This window comes from Strongylocentrotus purpuratus, unplaced genomic scaffold (assembly GCF_000002235.5).
Source record: "Strongylocentrotus purpuratus isolate Spur 01 unplaced genomic scaffold, Spur_5.0 spur5_scaffold_6, whole genome shotgun sequence".
NCBI classification, from domain to species: Eukaryota; Metazoa; Echinodermata; class Echinoidea; order Camarodonta; family Strongylocentrotidae; genus Strongylocentrotus; species Strongylocentrotus purpuratus.
In genome coordinates, this window is record NW_022145612.1 from 20,661,971 (window position 1) to 20,679,760 (window position 17,790).

The following is a 17,790-nucleotide window of genomic DNA, read 5'->3' on the forward strand; positions in this document are numbered from 1 at the left end:
GTTTTTTTTGCTCAAGGGGGGGGGGGGTGTTGAGTAACAAAAATAGTGCTTACTGATGAGTTTAAACAAATTAGTGCTCATAAATCTATTTCCAGGAATTGATTGAAATTGAAGAAAAAAAATTCCCACCACTAGGATCGTAAATAGTATAAGAATGTTTTCTAGTGATTCTACACTGAAAATGTTTGTGAAAATTGTAAATATATATCTCTTTTTATCATGATTTTTTATATGTACAAATAATTGTATATGTAAGATGACATTAGAGCCAAAGTTTGGAAAATCAATGAAATGTGTTTCCTTCTTGCAATTTTTCACATTTATTTATTTCTTTGATTTGAAGAAAGTGTGTTGTCAATATTTAATTTACTTAACCTAGATACATTGAAGTTAGAATGAAATGAAAAATATATACATTTCTATTCATCACACTAATCAAACCTTTTACCATGCCAATTAGGCCTAGTCGGTGAGATGTCATTAATACCTTTGAAAATGAACAGACAATTAATAATTGATTAAAATAAACCACAAAGAGCTACACAAACAAAAACATAAATATGTATCTGTACATTTTAATTGTAACCTCAAGCTCAATACACACTACATACATATTAAAGTACCAAGATAATTTTGTTTAGGTAACTTTCTTAAAGTTCGATAGATATGGCAAGAATATGCAAAAAAAAATTCTTCAGAAACTACTGTTCAATTCTATACGTTTGCACTGTAATACCGACATGAACGAACCTACATAGTAGACATGACCCAGGATATATTACGGGCATAACCTAGAACATAAAGAACATGGTCCGCTTGCATAAAAGAGTTCTGTTTAAACGCAACTTCAAAAACCCCGCAAACACTGGCTCCTGACTTGAGTTGTGTTCAAGTGCAACATTTTTTTTGCAAAAGGACCCAGAAGAGATTTGACTAGCGGTCAAATTATGTCATCTATGTAGCGAATAAATATGCATATATTAGACAAAATATATGAGGGAAAAAAACGTCATTTCACTTGGGCATGTGCACTTTCCAAAATGCATTTCATAACATACTTTGAAATTTGTAATTATCCGTTTGCAGAAGATTGAAGAAGGAATCTAGTAGAAATAAAATCACAATATATGTGAATGTGTGTAAGTCTATATCTCCAGTGTTTTAAGAATTGCGATTGTGCTGTATAGATACGACAACATGTTTTGTGGAAGAAAGAAAATTTATCCTGCCCGGGTCATTTGTAGTAAAGGTTCATTTTGCTTGTACACTCAAGATAAATCATTATCTGAAAAGGAAACACCATGCAGCATGCATATGCACACGAATGACACATCCTTAAAGTGACTCTGTAACAGTGATGAAGGTTGATGAAAAAACTGCATAATAATTGTTTGAAATGTTACTTATTATATTCATTCTACATTTACTGACCCGCTGTCATGCAACAAATTCTGAAAAAAAATTCTCAGACCACAAAGATATTTATGGTTTTCTTTGAAGGCGTTACTGTGGAACACCCCCTAACAACAATAAATTTTCCCAACCGATTTTCCATAAAAATAAACAATAAAACAGGCTTTTAAAAATCTTTCAACACTTTAATGTTTGGAATGGTATGGAGCACATTCATTGCTTTGTAACAATTAACATTCACTTAAAATAAATTAAATTATAATGATATAGCTGGGAGAATTAAAGAATTAAAGAATCTGTGTGCCCATGCCTTGAGCCATAATGCATGGCCGTCCAGAGGATTTGTTTATGTTGGGGACCGGGGTAAAATGCAATAAATTATTGAAAATTTATTGCATTTTCTGTTTGTTTTTTTAATTTATGGAAACTGCCCCCTACCCTAGCCCCGCTGCGTACAGTCATGGTTCAGTGACAAAGCAATGGCCTCGCTAATGTGAGGCCCCAGGATCAAAACATTGTCGATGTGCTATATAAGTGCCCTTTTGTGGGGCATTAATCCTCATTACTGTCATTTATGACTTAAGGGCGTAGGTCCCCTAGTTGATAAGCATAGTAGCATACACATGCTTTAGCAGTAACGCAAAACACACATTGTCAAATTATTATTCAATAAAATCTGAGAAAGTATAATATTATCTAGATCTATTATTTTTTAATTATTTTAAAAATAATTCCATAAATTGGGGTAAAACAAAAATATTCCATTTATATGAGCGACAGTGTAATTATATTGCCATTATTTTACGATTAGTTCAAGAGAAAGATTCCACGATGGTGCTTGGTCGCTGGAGACGCGGATCGGTCAATCGTTTTCTTGTCTTCTTGAACTTGAGAGCTGTTTCTTTGAGAGTTACGTCACGATGATCTTTCCAAGTCAACTTCTCTTTCAGATCTTTGGTCAGTGTGTCTTCATCAGGATAAGGACGGAACTAGATTTTGTTAAATGACAATTTGATATTCCGTTTCATTCAAAATTATCATCTGATCACAGTATGATCTAAAGAATCTTGTTTATTGTTTTTTCGCTATCTTACAATTGAATATTTCGTTACAAATTAATACAAATTAGTCTACGTAATTCGATTGTGTTGTTTCGGGGGGGGGTGGTTGCACATGGTGTGTATTTCACATAGGCCTAATGGGAACGTTCCATCAAAATCACTCTAATATAGATACTTCAGACTATGAAGATACATCAGACTACCCAACAGCTGGATGTGTAAGATAATGCAACGTGCAAAAACTTTCGCAACAATGTTACATGAATACGGGGATGAATATTGTCTACTCTGGAGAATTCTTATATTTTATACAGATTTAAAGTTGCTAGAATACAACTATTCCTACATAATGATGAAAATATAACCCAATTTAAACCTACCATTTGGCCGATGTTCCAGATAGTTTTGTCATTGGAATGTTTCTTGAAGAACTTCTTGTTGACCATGATGCACTCGGCTCCATTCCGGAGAACTCAGATTTTTTATATTTTTATACAGATTTATTGTTAGTAGAATACAACTATTCTTACATAATGATGAAAATATAACCCAATTTAAACCTACCATTTGGCCGATGTTCCAGATAGTTTTTTCATTCGAATGTTTTTTGAAGAACTTCTTGTTGACCATGATGCACTCGGCTCCATTACTAACCAAACTCAAGCTTGACTGAGAACCGAACGCCATGTCAAGAACTCCCTTTAAGATTACAAAAGAAATAAAGAATAGTTACACCGTGTTGTGTAGTGTTAGATTACTATTGCTGAGTTTGGCTGAATTTGCCACTGAAACAGATCGGAATGATATCTTCCACTAATGTGTAATGATGTCAAACAATTAAGTGTATTACTGACCTTAAAGATCGTGCCACGTCTATATATTACTCATCAGTTGTCATTGATATAATGCAGGACTGCCATAAACGTCATGCAATTACCATGGCAATTGATATTTCTAGACTTGGAATTACACTGACTTTTATACAAATAGAATGAAAATTAAGATAAAAAGTCAATTTTTTTGTCAAAGGTTTTGACCGGAAGGCATAAACATCATTAAAACATTATTGCTTCCGATAAAAAGATTGGGAAATAGTTTCAATACCAAGTATTGTTCTCTCCAAGCAAAGATAATTATGATCTAATGGAGTTTAGGAGTGAAACATTACTTACGAAAACTCCTCCTTTCTCTAATGTATCTATCATGAGAAATGTATGGACTGGTTCTGGAGGGGCCTCAGTCTGTCCTTCCTCCTCGTCATCATCCTCGCTTTCATACACCTCATCATCTTTTCCAGCGACAGGGGAAGCTCCTGATGGAGAAAAAAAAATCAAATGGTGAATGGCGGTCTCACAAGTGAATGTGATATTTCAGAAGCCATCTTAATTTGGTTTCAAAGGGAAATATTAAATACAGACTTTTTTTTCTTCATTTTACATTATTGATATAAGCTATAATAACATAATTTTGAGAATTTTTACGGGATTGCGTCATGAATAATCGGATCATACAATCAGAACTATGATCAATGTAAATGTTCATCGCCCCTAATAGCCTCGCCCTCAATAATAAATTACTGTGCAGTGTTATTCAATCAAACAAAATATGTGAATTTCCACAGTTACAATGATTGTTTTCGCAAGTACCGTTGTGTCAGACAGTGCATATTAACACTTTTGGCATCGAGTTTACCGATTCTAAGATGTCAGATCCCGTCGTTTAACGTCCTACCACCGATGACTTATTTTGTATTCTTTTGTCTTTCTTCTTAATGGAATAACTATTGTAGACGATGATATTATATATTTTTGTCATTAATAACCTACCTTGTTCGTACTGGGTTGCTTCTGTTAGGTCGGTCATCCCACTATCTTGAGTAACGCTTTCTCTCCCATCACCATCATTGGTCTCCATCAGAGCCTGATTATCCCTTCTTATCATACTCCCTCTCCTCTGGATCACACTATCCCTCCGTGCTAGACTATTCCTTCGCGTGAGTCCATCCGCCAGCGCGCCATCTGTACGTGTCGACCCAATCTTCTTTGGAACATCTCCTTCAGATTGCGCTATACTATCTCTCCGCCCACCATTGTTATTGCGCGTACTCGTCGTACCGGAGTCGTTTGTCTTATTCGGTTCACAAACTGGTCGTATTCCAGCAGAGCGATGTGTCATAAAGGGTCCCTGTTAAGAGAAAGGTAAACTGTAACATGAATTTTGAAAAGTTTTCATCTTGATAAGATAGTGGAGGGTGAACAGCCAGTTACGGTGGCTTTAGTAAAAATGGAATCGCATAAAAGAACGATGATTATTGCAGTGATAAAGTTGTGATATCATATTTACATCATTTTCGTGCTACAAAATACAATCACAACGAATATATTTTCCAATGTGCAACTTGTAACCGTTTCCTCATTCTGAGTAGAGGCATCACAAAACGTATTTCAACAGCTTACAACTGAACTATCCCATCTCGACTGGTATAGATCAAAGCGAATACCGTGACTTTGAAACGATGACATGTTATGAAATTCAATGACGTCATGCACTGACCTTTGCAAAAGATTGCTTCCGCCCTCCCATGACATGATTGTGGTGAGACGTGCCCGAGGTATCCATAGGTTCTTCCCCCGTCTCATCACGTTGATCACCTTCATTATCAGCCCCTTCTTCCGTCGTGGAAACACCCGAGGTGTTCGCTTCGGTGAGATCAGGATTCCGAGACATGTCAGTAGGTTTTAACCTCGATGCCTGTGTGAAATACAGCAGATTTATTCAATTAGTTAACTTCCAAAGATTTTTTTTTGGGGGGGGGGGGATGCACTGCCAATATTCATGATTCATGAAAGTCTCAATTTTCTCTTTTCATAAAATAATTTTTCTTAGTCATCAAGAAAAGACCTCCAACAGGCATACATCATATTAACTTCTTAAATTTGTTGGGTAATGTTCATTATGTTATCATTGCGGGCAAGTACATCTGACTCAAGTGATGCAATCGAATTATTCGCCGCTTGAACATATCATTATAATTGGCTCAAAGGCCAGGCAGTCAAAGTAAGTGGAGTGAAGAAAAAGCGTAACAAAACGATCTTGAATTTGAATTAGTATCAGATATAATCATAACTAAGTGATTTCTGTATAGAAGTGGGAAGTCGTAAAGTCTTATGATCGCATATAGGAGACTTTAACCTTCCAGCTCTCCTCATATCTCTGATGCATATCAGCGGCTATGGGATCCGTCTTTCCCCGGTAGTCTTCCGACATGTGTGGCTCTTCGAAGGGGTCATCGTGAAGGGGTATCTTGAGCAGGTTGGTGGGTTTCTTGATGTACCGTTTCCATCTGCTGTTCTTGATGGACTTGGACCGTCTCTTCTGGAGCTCCTTCAGCTTGCGGGTTAGCATCTCCTGGTGGGTTTCGGCTGGTTGGATGAAGTCACGCTTGTACCGGGTTGCTGGAATGTGGACGATGATGATTGGTTAAAAAAGAAGATTTAATGAATGATTTGAAAATCGATTAGTTCATCATCGTATTAATGTGGTTGATAATGAAAATAAGTACGAAGGAGGAATTTCGACATACTGAAGAACATAATTATGTGGGCGGAGATATATATGCATGGGATATAGTATAAAATGAATTAATCGAAATTATAAAAAAACAAGAACTTTGATAGACAAATATTTAGAAAGAAGGAAAAAAAAAAAATTCGATAAAACAAGTCATACATGATGGTTCGAGTTTCTCATCTCCAAATCGGGAGGTTTTCCTGTTTCCTGTTAAATCCCTGGATAAGGACATTAAGATTATCAAGATGGTCACCGCAGTAAACTTACTTGGCACTACGCTTTTCTTTCTCTTGCTGACCGGAGCTATTGCAGGTTTGCCATACTGTGTGGGGTCAACCAACTTTTTCAGTACTGAGCAGCTTCCCTAGATGCAAAAATGATAATAATAATAGTGATGAAAAAGGGAAATAATGAGATAAACAAAGCCGAAAGAAATAATGAGAAAGGAAAGAGGAAATATTTCTTAGTTTGTAATGACTTATATCAACAGGGTCATTATAAATAGATTATACGTTTATGGATATGATAGAAGATACAGCTTGCTACGGGGTATAGGTATTGACAATGAATTATTTTAACCGTATTAGAATAATCAGGAAATCATCGAATGTAATGATGATTTATAATAAATGGAATTGATAATCAATTATAATCAGTTCATACACAAATGATGATGATGATGATGATGGCTTTGAAGTTTGAATATGATCCTCTGATTGATGGGTAGCCAGTAAATATTCCATGGGGAAGACGAGCTTTATTGGTCATTATAAGAAGAAACAATCCGCTATATGTCAATCTGGTAAGAGAAAATCAGGTATACGGAGGAATATGTGCTATTGGTAAAGAAACAGAAAGACAGAAGAAAAAAGTTTAAAGGAAAACGCCTTTCTTACCGATTTTACGATGATAATCCATTCTGATTTAGTGCTATCTTCAACTATTGTGGTACCATGTCTGTAAATATAAAAATGCATTTAATATGGTGAATGTAACACGTCCCTATTATTGTAGTTAAAACCATTTACTTCGAATTGATATAATTGTTTAATTAACACTCGTAACGATGCTACATCAATGAAATGGAGAAACTTGGAAATCACTATAATCAAGAAAATAAAAAGAAAGGTCTTGCGTCTCAGAAACAATGAATTAGATATCACCAACTTCGAAGAATACATGCACTTGTCAAGTGCTCATCCTTGCCTTAATTCGTACATAAACAAAGCATGTGATACTTACACAAAGTATTGGAATCTTGTTTGAGTGTGGTTATCCTTTAAGAGATGAATAGGCCAGTGTTTAAAGATACAGATTGATCTGTAATAGGAAAACAAAATATTTAATGGTAATTAAGAAATTAAAAAATGGAAAATAAAGAGAGTCACAACATAATTGTTATTTCTGACAGTAACAGACGCACTGTACACATTTTTCGTCTCAAAACAGTTTTTTTAAGAGAGGTTAAATAAAATATGTATATTGGAAATGATAAATTGCAAATATTGAAATTAAACCATAATAATTCTATGAAAATTGAAGTTTGCTGCCTAATTTCTCAATCACACTGCAAAAATTACTTCACATCGATTAAAAACCGACCGGACCTTGGTCATTCGAAGTAATCAGTTGTTGTTGTTGTTGTTCGGCATATTGTCGGTCTCAATGGTGTGGCCTATAGGTCTTACCTGACAAAACTCTTTTCACCGAGATCGCTAAAGTTGCCCAGACCACCGGCAAGAAATATTCGACTGTAGTCCTGAAAAAAATAATCAAGAGATCGTTGATATCTTGGTAAATACATTCGGCAGGGTGCATTACCTTAATACATGACATAACCTTTGTTTTGATATGCTTCTGTAGCTCATTAGAAAAATAATGTTTAAAAAAATCGGGGAAATGTTTACTTTCTGCTAGAACAACATTTTGGGGGAACATTGGAAACATGTCATTATTGATATGTCGATCGTATTTAGAAATACAACTTCATTCTAAATGCATACTGATATGTAATTACTTATTTGATAGTATTTTCACAAATTTACTACTTACATCTGGTGCTAGACACATGAGTTGTATGGCTTCCTTGGAAATGACCGTGTAGACATGTTTGTTTTGGTGGGCAATCGCTTGTTCCTGTATAAAACACAAGATAATAATCGAACTATTAATCTAATGAATATTGTAATGTTTGTGAGTTTTTCAACACTCATCTCGAAGCATTTTCTTGATCAAAGCAGTTCGGTCTGTTGTCGGTCTGTGGTCGGTCTGTGGTCGGTCTGTGGTCGGTCTGTGGTCGGTCTGTGGTCGGTCTGTGGTCGGTCCGTGTTCGGTCCGTGGCCGGTCCGTGGTCGGTCTGGTGTCGGTCTGATGTCGGTCTGTTGTCGGTCTGTTGTTGGTCTGTTGTCGGTCTGTGGTCGGTCTGTTGTTGGTCTGTTGTCGGTCTGTGGTCGGTCTATTATCGGTCTGTTGTTGGTCTGTTGTTGGTCTGTTGTCGGTCTGTTGTTGGTATGTTGTCGGTCTGTTGTTGGTCTGTTGTCGGTCTGTTGTCGGTCTGGTGTCGGTCTGTTGTTGGTCTGTTGTCGGTCTGTTGTCGGTCTGTTGTCGGTCTGTTGTCGGTCTGTTGTTGGTCTGTTGTTGGTCTGTTGTCGGTCTGTTGTCGGTCTGTCTTTGGTCTGTTGTCGGTCTGTGGTCGGTCTATTGTCAGTCTGTTGTCGGTCTGTTGTTGGTCTGTTGTCGGTCTGTTGTCGGTCTGTTGTTGGTCTGTTGTCGGTCTGTTGTCGGTCTGTTGTCGGTCTGTTGTCGGTCTGTGGTCGGTCTATTGTCGGTCTGTGGTCGGTCTATTGTCGGTCTGTGGTTGGTCTGTTATCGGTCTGTGGTCGGTCTGCGGTCGGTCTGAGGTCAGTCTGCGGTCGGTCTGCGGTCGGTCTGCCGTCGGTCTGCGGTCGGTCTGCCGTCGGTCTGTGGTTGGTCTGTAGTCGGTCTATTGTCGGTCTGTGGTCGGTCTATTGTCGGTCTGTGGTCGGTCTTAAGTCGTTCTCTGACTGAAATTTAAGAGTAATTCAGTCCCTACAATCAGACAATTGGATAATTTAACTCGTTATACTTTCTTCACAAGGGCGATATATTTAAATGTCAATGACGTTGGTCAATAATTCGAAGGCTTTCTTACCCCGAACATATCCCCTTTGTTGAGTGATGAAACATGTCTACCTGGAATATTGGGATCACCTTCTAAATGCAAAGCTGGAGGAAATGAAAAATAGAAACAACATTAGTGAAAACTTTATTTTTTAACTTTTTCCTCATCCATGATATTTTCAGAATATGAAACGAAAAAAACCACTTGGCCAGATAAACAATAAGATTGAGAATACTTCATACTTTCCAAACTACCAAGTCTCAAGATTAAGTTTATAAATAATTCAAGCGATGATGTCTAGCGATAAAAGAAGAGGATTTTGCACAGTTTCATATTTTCCTGGGCGGTCCATTCGCTGAAATAGGCTAAGTGGTCCAAGAGGACACCCCTATGTTTGCACTCACCTGATCCACCTAGTATGACATAGAATGCCTGAGGACTCCTGCCATATCTGATGATGACCCTACCCGTTGGGTATTCCTCGTACCAGGAGTTTGTCACCAGACCTCTCTGCATGTCCACTGGGTACTTGGTGATACCCTTCATCTGCTGTAGCTCGACCATTACCTACAACGAATTAATTTTAACGAGAAGGTTGAGTTTTGATAAAGTTAGTTTAAATATTTTGCGAGATTTCTCATTCTATTTTATGATAGTTTGGAAGAAAACCTTCACTGAACTGCCAATGAAAATCAGTGCTCTTTAAGTTCCCAAATATAAGAAATAGCTAACGTGTTTGGACCAGACAGTATGTAACATGTACTTGTGTATGTTTATTCCCATATTCCGATCTCTGTGAGGCATGCGAGCTGTACATGCATGGTGGGCTTTTCATCAAGATTAAGTCAATTCCTTACCAATTTGATGATTCCGAAACCTCACAGTATATAGACCCATTCCTGTGAACTACATAATTCACTCTTTCGAATTGCTTCCAGACAGTTTCTTTCACAATCCTATTGCCATAATGGCACGTAGTTCTTGACTTGCATTAAGAAATGTTCGTAGAGAATTCTTAGCTTTTTTGATTTGAAAAATTAAAAAATACAAACAGCTGTTAATTAACCTGATTAATGAGTAGTCAAATGTCAACATGCAAACTGCAGGAGGTGAGAGATCGGCGAATGAAATATTCGCTTATAATTATTACGTCAAGATGGTAACTTACGTGATGGATATCCTTTTTAGATCTCTTCTTGTGATCCATGAGCAGGATTCGTTTCGTGTCTTTTGAGATCTTTTGCTGAAAGGACAAAAATATTTTAAAAAATCTAGCTACAAAATAGGCATAACTGCTGCCATTGTCTTCTGTAACATTTTGATACATCACTTCATCTCATTGATTAATGATGTTATTTTCATCGTCATCTTTATTATCACCATCATCATTGTCATCCAAAAACTTATCATCATCATCGTTATCATCATCATCATCATCATCCTCACATTTTAATTATCATCATCATAAGAATCATTATCATCAGTATATTCAACTTCAACATCACCACCATCATCACTAAAACCATCATTTGCGTCACCACCACCATAATAATCGACGCCGCCGTCATTACCACAGCGTCGGCGTCAACATCGTTATGATCATCATTGAATATATCACCCTGCCACGCCATCGTCAATATGATAGAAATTCACTACGCCAGCAGTGCTCATGCTATAAAAGGATGAACTAAAGGGATGTTATTTACCGATTTCAGGGCTTTGTACTCCGTGACGTCATAGAGTAGATCTCCTCTTATTTTGTAATGATCTCCGGCCCGGGCAGCATCGATATCACTGAACAACGACACCATCCGGGCATCGCTTTCCCTATAAATATTCGAATTTAAGCAATACGAAATGTAATATTTTGTCGACGAAGAGTTATATTGAGACCTTAAGAATGTACAGCGCTGTCATCATGATAGAACATGTTTATGCCAATCTTTTGTAACTAATCACTTGATTGATTACAACAAATCTGCACACAAATATGGTCGTGTTTTATAGGAGAAGGAGCAAGGCAAATTCTAGCCTTTTTCTAATGGGGGAGAGTGTGTATCGAGCCGACCTTTCCGACAACTTGGCAAAATGAATCACAAAGCAACAATAACCAACGTAGTTCAACAGTGAAGTCTATTTCAAATTTGCCAACTAGGAAATGAAATGGCTGTACTTACTTGTAGATATATGTCCTGCTCAGCCTTAAGAGATAGATAACCAGTTTCACCACCGCCCGAAATCGTCCTAACGTCTTGGGGTCCTGTATAAGACATGGTAAAACAGTATAAGGTGTTCAGTTTTCTATTCACGTGTATAGCATGTTTTGGTTGTTTTTTGTAGATGTTTTACTAATTCATGGTTTGTCTAAATTTCATTTCAAAATTGGTAAGCTTGTTTCAGTCAAGTTTGTAAATGATAATCACATGGATAATTCCTTCAATGTAATGCGTCATATGAAATAGGAGTGGACCAGGTGGACTCGATCTTGATGCAGATATATCGGCTTCTTGAGGTGTGATTTTAAAGGAATAGTCTGACAAATCTTACCTGCTTCTCCTTCTGATCATCTTTGTTTCTGTTCGAAGCACCGCTACCTTTCCTGATCGGAAGACGGCCAGCAAATCCAGCCCTACGTCCCTTCGTCAAAACCTTCTTCTTCCGAACAAAACTCTGCCATTTGCCCATCGTAGCAAGGGCTTTCTTCTTCAAGTCTCCGTCGCCGTCGCCTTGGTCATCGCTGTCGTTGCCAGCGTCGTTGTCTTCTTCATTATGGCTGTCGTTGGTTACGTTAATAGTAAAGCCCTTTGTTGCTCGATTATTTCCTTTCTGCTTAGTTCGTCGTTTGGATGCTTCCACTGTTTTAGCATGCTTAACGGTGAATAATAGTTTGTTGTTATAGTTCGTTATCATTTGATAGCACACAAAATATATGTAACAACAAGAGACGGGTACTTAAAGTATGGACATGTTTCTCATTAAATTCTACTGGGCTACGATGCCACATCGAATAGCTTTTGTTTGTATGTTATTAAGGGCAGGGAATCCATGTATCTCCTAATAAAGTACTTGCCAACTGTTAGAAGGGTGAAGAGGGGTAAAGAAAGCTCCTCTGTGACAGAATTTTAATGTTTCAACCGGTACAGGCTCCATTCCCCCTCTTTTCTTCTCCATTTAAAATTTGCACTTTTAGCGCACCGTCCATTTCTATCTCTCTTGCTCCTGTCCCAACTGAATCAAAACACCTTCAATTTGTATCCTCACTCTAAATACGTATCCACCCCCTATATCCGATCCAATGCCCCAGTACGTCATTGTCAAAACTGAAACTTGATGTTCCTGTCTCAATGTAAGTTCGTAATGCGGATTTTTCCGATATCTAAGCTTAATATAAATTGAAAAGTTAAAGATAAAGTAAAAGTGTAATAAGAAATGTGAAATCAAATGCATTAGTTTGTAATCATTTCAGGTGAGTAAGAGATATGCTGACATTGTTTAAAGTATATGACCCGGTATAAGATCAAACCGTGAAGTGTGTAAGAATCCTTTAAGAGAAGGGAGAGTTCTGCATGGGAAGAGGTGACAAATAATGTGTGAGCGTTATTATTGTATTATGCATGTGTGGAAGAAAATGAGATAAAAAATGTTCCATGAAAATCATGGCTCTTCAAATGCTATAGATATAGCATGTAACATCATAAAAATCCACATTTCCAAAAGGTTTCTTTCACAATGCAATCGCGTGACCAGAACTCAACTTTATCTTCAAGTGCGAATACGGAGCCGTCATTTTGGGATCATAATTTGCTTAACATAATAGAGCTACAGCATACATAGTGTTTTGTTTCTTCATAGTGTACATGCATATATTTAGCAGCTATTATAAGCACCTTATTATTAGAGCTCTGTAAATAGAAAATGAAAGACGGAGGCTCAGATTGTGATGTATTTCAACGAATAGGTATAATGAAATTAACCACAATACCATTTTACTGTCAGAAAGAAAAATGCAAGAAATTGAGAGAGAGAACGCTTCGTAAGAAAGTGATTCTGCCTTGAAATTAGTACAATGTCAGAAGTAGAAAAGTCACTAAAGAAAGAATAGGAAAAGAGGAGGAGAGAAATAGAGAGAGTCTCAGAGAGACACACACACAGGCAGACAGAGATAGAGAGGGAGACAGACATGAAGAAAGAAAGAACTAAAGAGGTGGATGAATAAAGTCGCGTATGGTATTTTGGCATGTTGAGTAGGTGGTGCATGCAAAATTATCTCTATATAGTGAAGATGCAGGAATCTTAATGAAATGAACTTATTCGATGTACGTGCAAAAACTTCTTTTTGTGGTCATTTTAAGATTCACAATGAATACAATTTTTTGTTAAAGGTATAGCTCCTATAACTTTATATCGCAACGATAAAGGAATGTTATGCCAATCTCGTTCTGAAGCATACATTTTCTTGTCTTACCCTTTTACTCTTCAGCTTATCTATAATTTAGCTCTTATTAATTGAGAGGAGTGTACATGACTTTAAATGATTCGTGAAAGTGTTCTTCAAGATGTGACGAGATGTGGCAGTGGTGGTAGGTGACTTCATGAACATATAAAACGTATTTTACCTTGAGGTTCGTCTTTCGCTGTTGTTTATTAACATTCTCTGAAATCGTCTGCGTAAAATAAAAGTTCGATTTCATTTGAAAATGACGCAGGCTGTTGAGATGACAATTATCATCAGTATTCTTCCCTTTTTGCTTATATATAGGCCTAGTCTTTGAAAGCCCAATATTCTTAATAAAAACTCTTCTATTTTGGAGTTTGGGGCTTTAAAATTCGAAGAGACGATTTTCAAACAAAAAAAATCATGAAAATAGATTCGACACTGGCAATGTCGTTAATACTTAAACGTTTGTATTACAGGGTTGCCAGCGAATGTATTTTGGAATGCAAATATTAACACTTTACCTCATTAAGATGTGTTTCGACATCGTTCTTTCTCTTCACCGGTCTCTTACTCATCTCCATCATGGCGATCACGCCTCTCAGCTTCTGCCTTCTCTTCGTCTCGAAGTCATCGACCACCGCGTCCGGCATCGATTTGGAGGCCTGTCGGAACTTGGAAACGCCACCCAGGCTTAACCTTACGTGACGAATTCCTCCCTGCGGTGGTCCGGTTCGAATCAGAGCAGGGAGATCCATTGAAGGTTTCAATCTCGTCGTCGTTGTCTCCGTCATTGACTTGATCGTCGGGTCCTTTCTTTGTTTTGTTCCGCGATGTCTTCCACGACCGCGGGGTAATTCCGCGGCCATCATGGTATGTAGCTGATATTTTCTTTGTTGAAGGGCGAGAGAAATATATAGTAGAACTTACGTGGATTACAGGCCAAATGAAGAAAGTCGTTTTGAATTGTAACGTTCTTGTGACGTTCTTGAGGCCAAAGAAAGTTCAGTCTTAAGTTACAGAAAATATTCATCAATCATGATCCGTGTTCATAATCCTCTTATTTCAGATATCTACACACTGAAAAAAGAAAGAAACATGTACCCATTGAGCATAAGACTTATCGAAAATTCCTCGAAACAAAGTCAAATACAGAGTAGAATACACGGTAAATATAAAGACGTACAACTTCTTTCTCGTAATTTTACCATTAAGATAGAATGGAGGGATATGGCAGGTGGACGATACAAAAAAAAAGATAGAGGAGAGTAAGAGAAGATGTGTAAGAAGAGGAGACATCGTGTATATAAATGAAATTATTATACAAAAATGAGTTTTATTATAATGCAAACAGCTCAATAATCACTCAAATAATAACATGAATGTTAACGCGGTGTTCAATAACGCCAACACTTACATGTATGCCCCTCACACATTAGCCTACGTATTTCTTGACGCAATAATCCATTAAATATCATTCTCATAATTTCCAAACTTAGATGATAAAACAATTCTCATGAATACACCTATCTTTGCTGAATATTTTCCTTATTCAGTTGCATCAGTCATAGAATACACATACATTAATTTACCCTACACAATCATACGAATGACGTTCTGAACATGTTTCAAGCTCGAATCATTTAAAAATCCTACCTTGTTTGTCAGTACTCTCCCCTATAGCTTCATTCGTCAAACTATCAAACTAATGGTAGTTACGGTACATCCATTCTTTAAAGGGTGGTACCAGATGTCAAAATATTGTCCAATGTTTTTACAAAACAAGACACTATAACTCTGACCTGCACTATTCCAGACCTGATAAAAACGTCATGTGATATTCAGCTTCAAACAACAAGTTTTGTATTGGTTACATTATCATGTTGTCTATCTTACTGTAACCGTATCAAAAGATCCTTTTAGACAGAGAATTAGAGGAGAACATGGCAGTGTTCTATTGTTATCTTACTATCATGTCGACAGACTCCAAAACAATCAATAATCGCTTTATGTGTTTACACAATGCCTGGTCGATTTCCACCCCAGTTTTTGTGTGGCTGCGAAAAGTCAATGAAAGGGTTGGCCCGTGCCTTTGTTGGCGCTGTTTTACTTGTTTCCCATTTATTCTGAACAAGAAAAACATGTTACTTCACAACGCAGACAACTCTCTTGAATAATTCACGTTAAGTATCGTGCGTGCTAGGTTCTCACAAGATAATATGCCCTTTTTAAGCGCTTTTTAGCACTATTTCCAAATATTCTGAACAACATGAACACACATTTAATTCACCTCAAACATGTTATAATTATGCGAAAGACCATTCTCTAAATTCATTTTAAGCATGTGAAGAGCAAATGGCTCATAAGTTCATAACAGGATCATTTTCAAAACAATTTCTAATTTGTTTTAGTTGACTTGAGACATTGTTAGAGAATAGAGATAGACATGATAGGGTGATGATGACAGTGAAATATATACGATTCCAATACATATTCTTATTGTTATCTTTTTGGTGAGAAAGTGTCTTCCAAGTCCCTGGTCTAACTCTCGGGTTGCATTTTGTGGGGAAAGACATCAATCGATATGCCGTTCTCCTTGAAGGGCATACAGATATGCGACTATTTGTGATTTTTTTTTTTTTTTAATATTTTAAATTAAACAAAAGATTGAAATGTAAAAATTTAAAAAAAAACACTAGGAAAGATAGAGACAGCATCAAACTTATTCAGATTGTATTGAAATACAAGTGAATTTTTGTTAAAAATATAAATTATACATTAAACATCTATAAAAGGTCCTATTCCGAGGTAATTTTTTTTTTAAACTTTACATACAATTTTGAAGATACAAAATGGTTTATACAAAAACTCGAATGCACAACAGGAGGCCGGTGAGTCAAGAGCTATAGCATTTTTTATTATACTATATAGCAACGATATTGTTCTAGTGGCAAGTGATTTCCTTTGCGTTTTTCGTTTAGTGTTTTCGTCTGCCAGTATTCTAGACTGCAATTTCCATGATTCTCAAACCTGACTCGTAAGTGTATCAAGGCAAAAGTCAAGGGCTTCCGACTTTATAATATTAAACGGAGCTCCTTGGGCTATTTCACAGATTTTACTCAATGTAATAAATCCCCTTTCATGAACAACACGTTAAAAAAAAATGAAATTCTAGATTGATGCGTTTTGGCAGGATATTGCCGGATATTTCTTAAACGGTGGAGATTTAAAGACGCTGACCGCAACTAGTTATTATTCGATTAACCTTCCCTTACCACCTTTGACAGGTGATGGTGCCAGAAAGCGATTAAAATATTGCCAGTCTGTCATCAAAAATAAAGCAACCGCACCATATATTATTGTCCAATATTATACTGTTGCTATAAAAAGAAGGGGGAAAGAAGAAAGAATGGAATTAGCAGCATATTCTCAGCTACTACTGTACTAGTGGAGTAGCTTGGGTCCAGTCACAAGGGGTAAGTGGTGTCGATAGATAGGGGGTGGGGGTGGGGGGGGGGGGGGTTGCCGGAATAATTAGTGGGGTGAGTTGCGTAAGAACAAGGCTTTAGAGTGGGGTAAATTTGTAAATCAGTCGTAACATCCTTTCATGTTGCTTTTCTTCTATTGCACCTCTTCACTCTCTCTCTCTCTCTCTCTCCCTCTATCTCTCACACTCTCTCTCTCCCTTTCTCTCTCCTTCTCTCTCTCTCCTCTCCTCTTTTCTTCATTTCCTTTTTTTTTTTATAAATTCGATTTTTTGGCACATGCCCCCCACCCGTAGCTACACCACTGACTGTCGTAAAATGGTTAAATCGAAGCAATATATATATTTGAAAATATTAACCTGCTTTAGCTTCTGTTGGCATGGCAAAGATTGCATGATAAGGCATTACTCATACAAGGTACACATTTACTAAACCTGGGTCGAGTGCGGCAAATGTAGATTTGATGTTTTCCAAAGGAGATAAATGTCATGACGGGGCTCGAGTCCACAACCGTTGCATATCATTTTGTATAAGCCTGCTCCAAAATGCGATCATTGTGCAATTACCCTAAAATTGGCAACTAATAGTCCCCGAAAGGGGTGTGGTTTATGGAAAATGAATAATTCATTGTTAAAAGATGATGACTATACAGTAAACATAAAACATTTGATTAGAAAATTTAAA

The 17,790-nt window shown here is 37.1% G+C and overlaps 1 protein-coding gene across 3 annotated transcripts; it reads right to left on the reverse strand.

The window, feature by feature from the left end:
* Positions 1-2,129: 2,129 nt before the first annotated feature.
* On the reverse strand, positions 2,130-15,574 carry LOC100892652. Of its 3 annotated transcripts, XM_011669697.2 has the most exons (21): positions 15,278-15,574; positions 14,146-14,517; positions 13,803-13,850; positions 11,734-12,054; positions 11,364-11,446; positions 10,893-11,013; positions 10,355-10,429; positions 9,591-9,753; positions 9,217-9,290; positions 8,097-8,180; positions 7,733-7,803; positions 7,287-7,364; positions 6,941-7,001; positions 6,312-6,408; positions 5,667-5,929; positions 5,028-5,225; positions 4,301-4,658; positions 3,647-3,786; positions 3,102-3,173; positions 2,855-2,917; positions 2,130-2,402 (listed from the first exon to the last, which is right to left on the reverse strand). In XM_011669697.2, the coding sequence occupies exons 2-21, from the start codon at positions 14,491-14,493 to the stop codon at positions 2,226-2,228; spliced, it is 2,895 nt and encodes a 964-aa protein (XP_011667999.2). In that variant the 5' UTR covers positions 14,494-14,517; positions 15,278-15,574; the 3' UTR covers positions 2,130-2,225. The 3 variants fall into 3 exon arrangements, with proteins under 3 accessions (XP_011667999.2, XP_030828822.1, XP_011668000.2); XM_030972962.1 differs by lacking the exon at positions 2,855-2,917 and having other exon boundaries at positions 3,039-3,173; XM_011669698.2 differs by lacking the exons at positions 2,855-2,917; positions 13,803-13,850 and having other exon boundaries at positions 3,039-3,173; positions 15,278-15,572.
* Positions 15,575-17,790: the final 2,216 nt, after the last annotated feature.

Excerpts from the sequence above, each read along its gene's own strand:
- LOC100892652 (XM_011669697.2), bottom strand. The coding sequence starts at position 14,493 with ATGATGGCCGCGGAATTACCCCGCGGTCGTGGAAGACATCGCGGAACA. Across the intron at positions 9,291-9,590 it reads TGTCATACTAGGTGGATCAG|CTTTGCATTTAGAAGGTGAT; the intron begins GTGAGTGCAAAC and ends CATTTCCTCCAG. Across the intron at positions 6,409-6,940 it reads GGATTATCATCGTAAAATCG|GGAAGCTGCTCAGTACTGAA; the intron begins GTAAGAAAGGCG and ends TTTTGCATCTAG.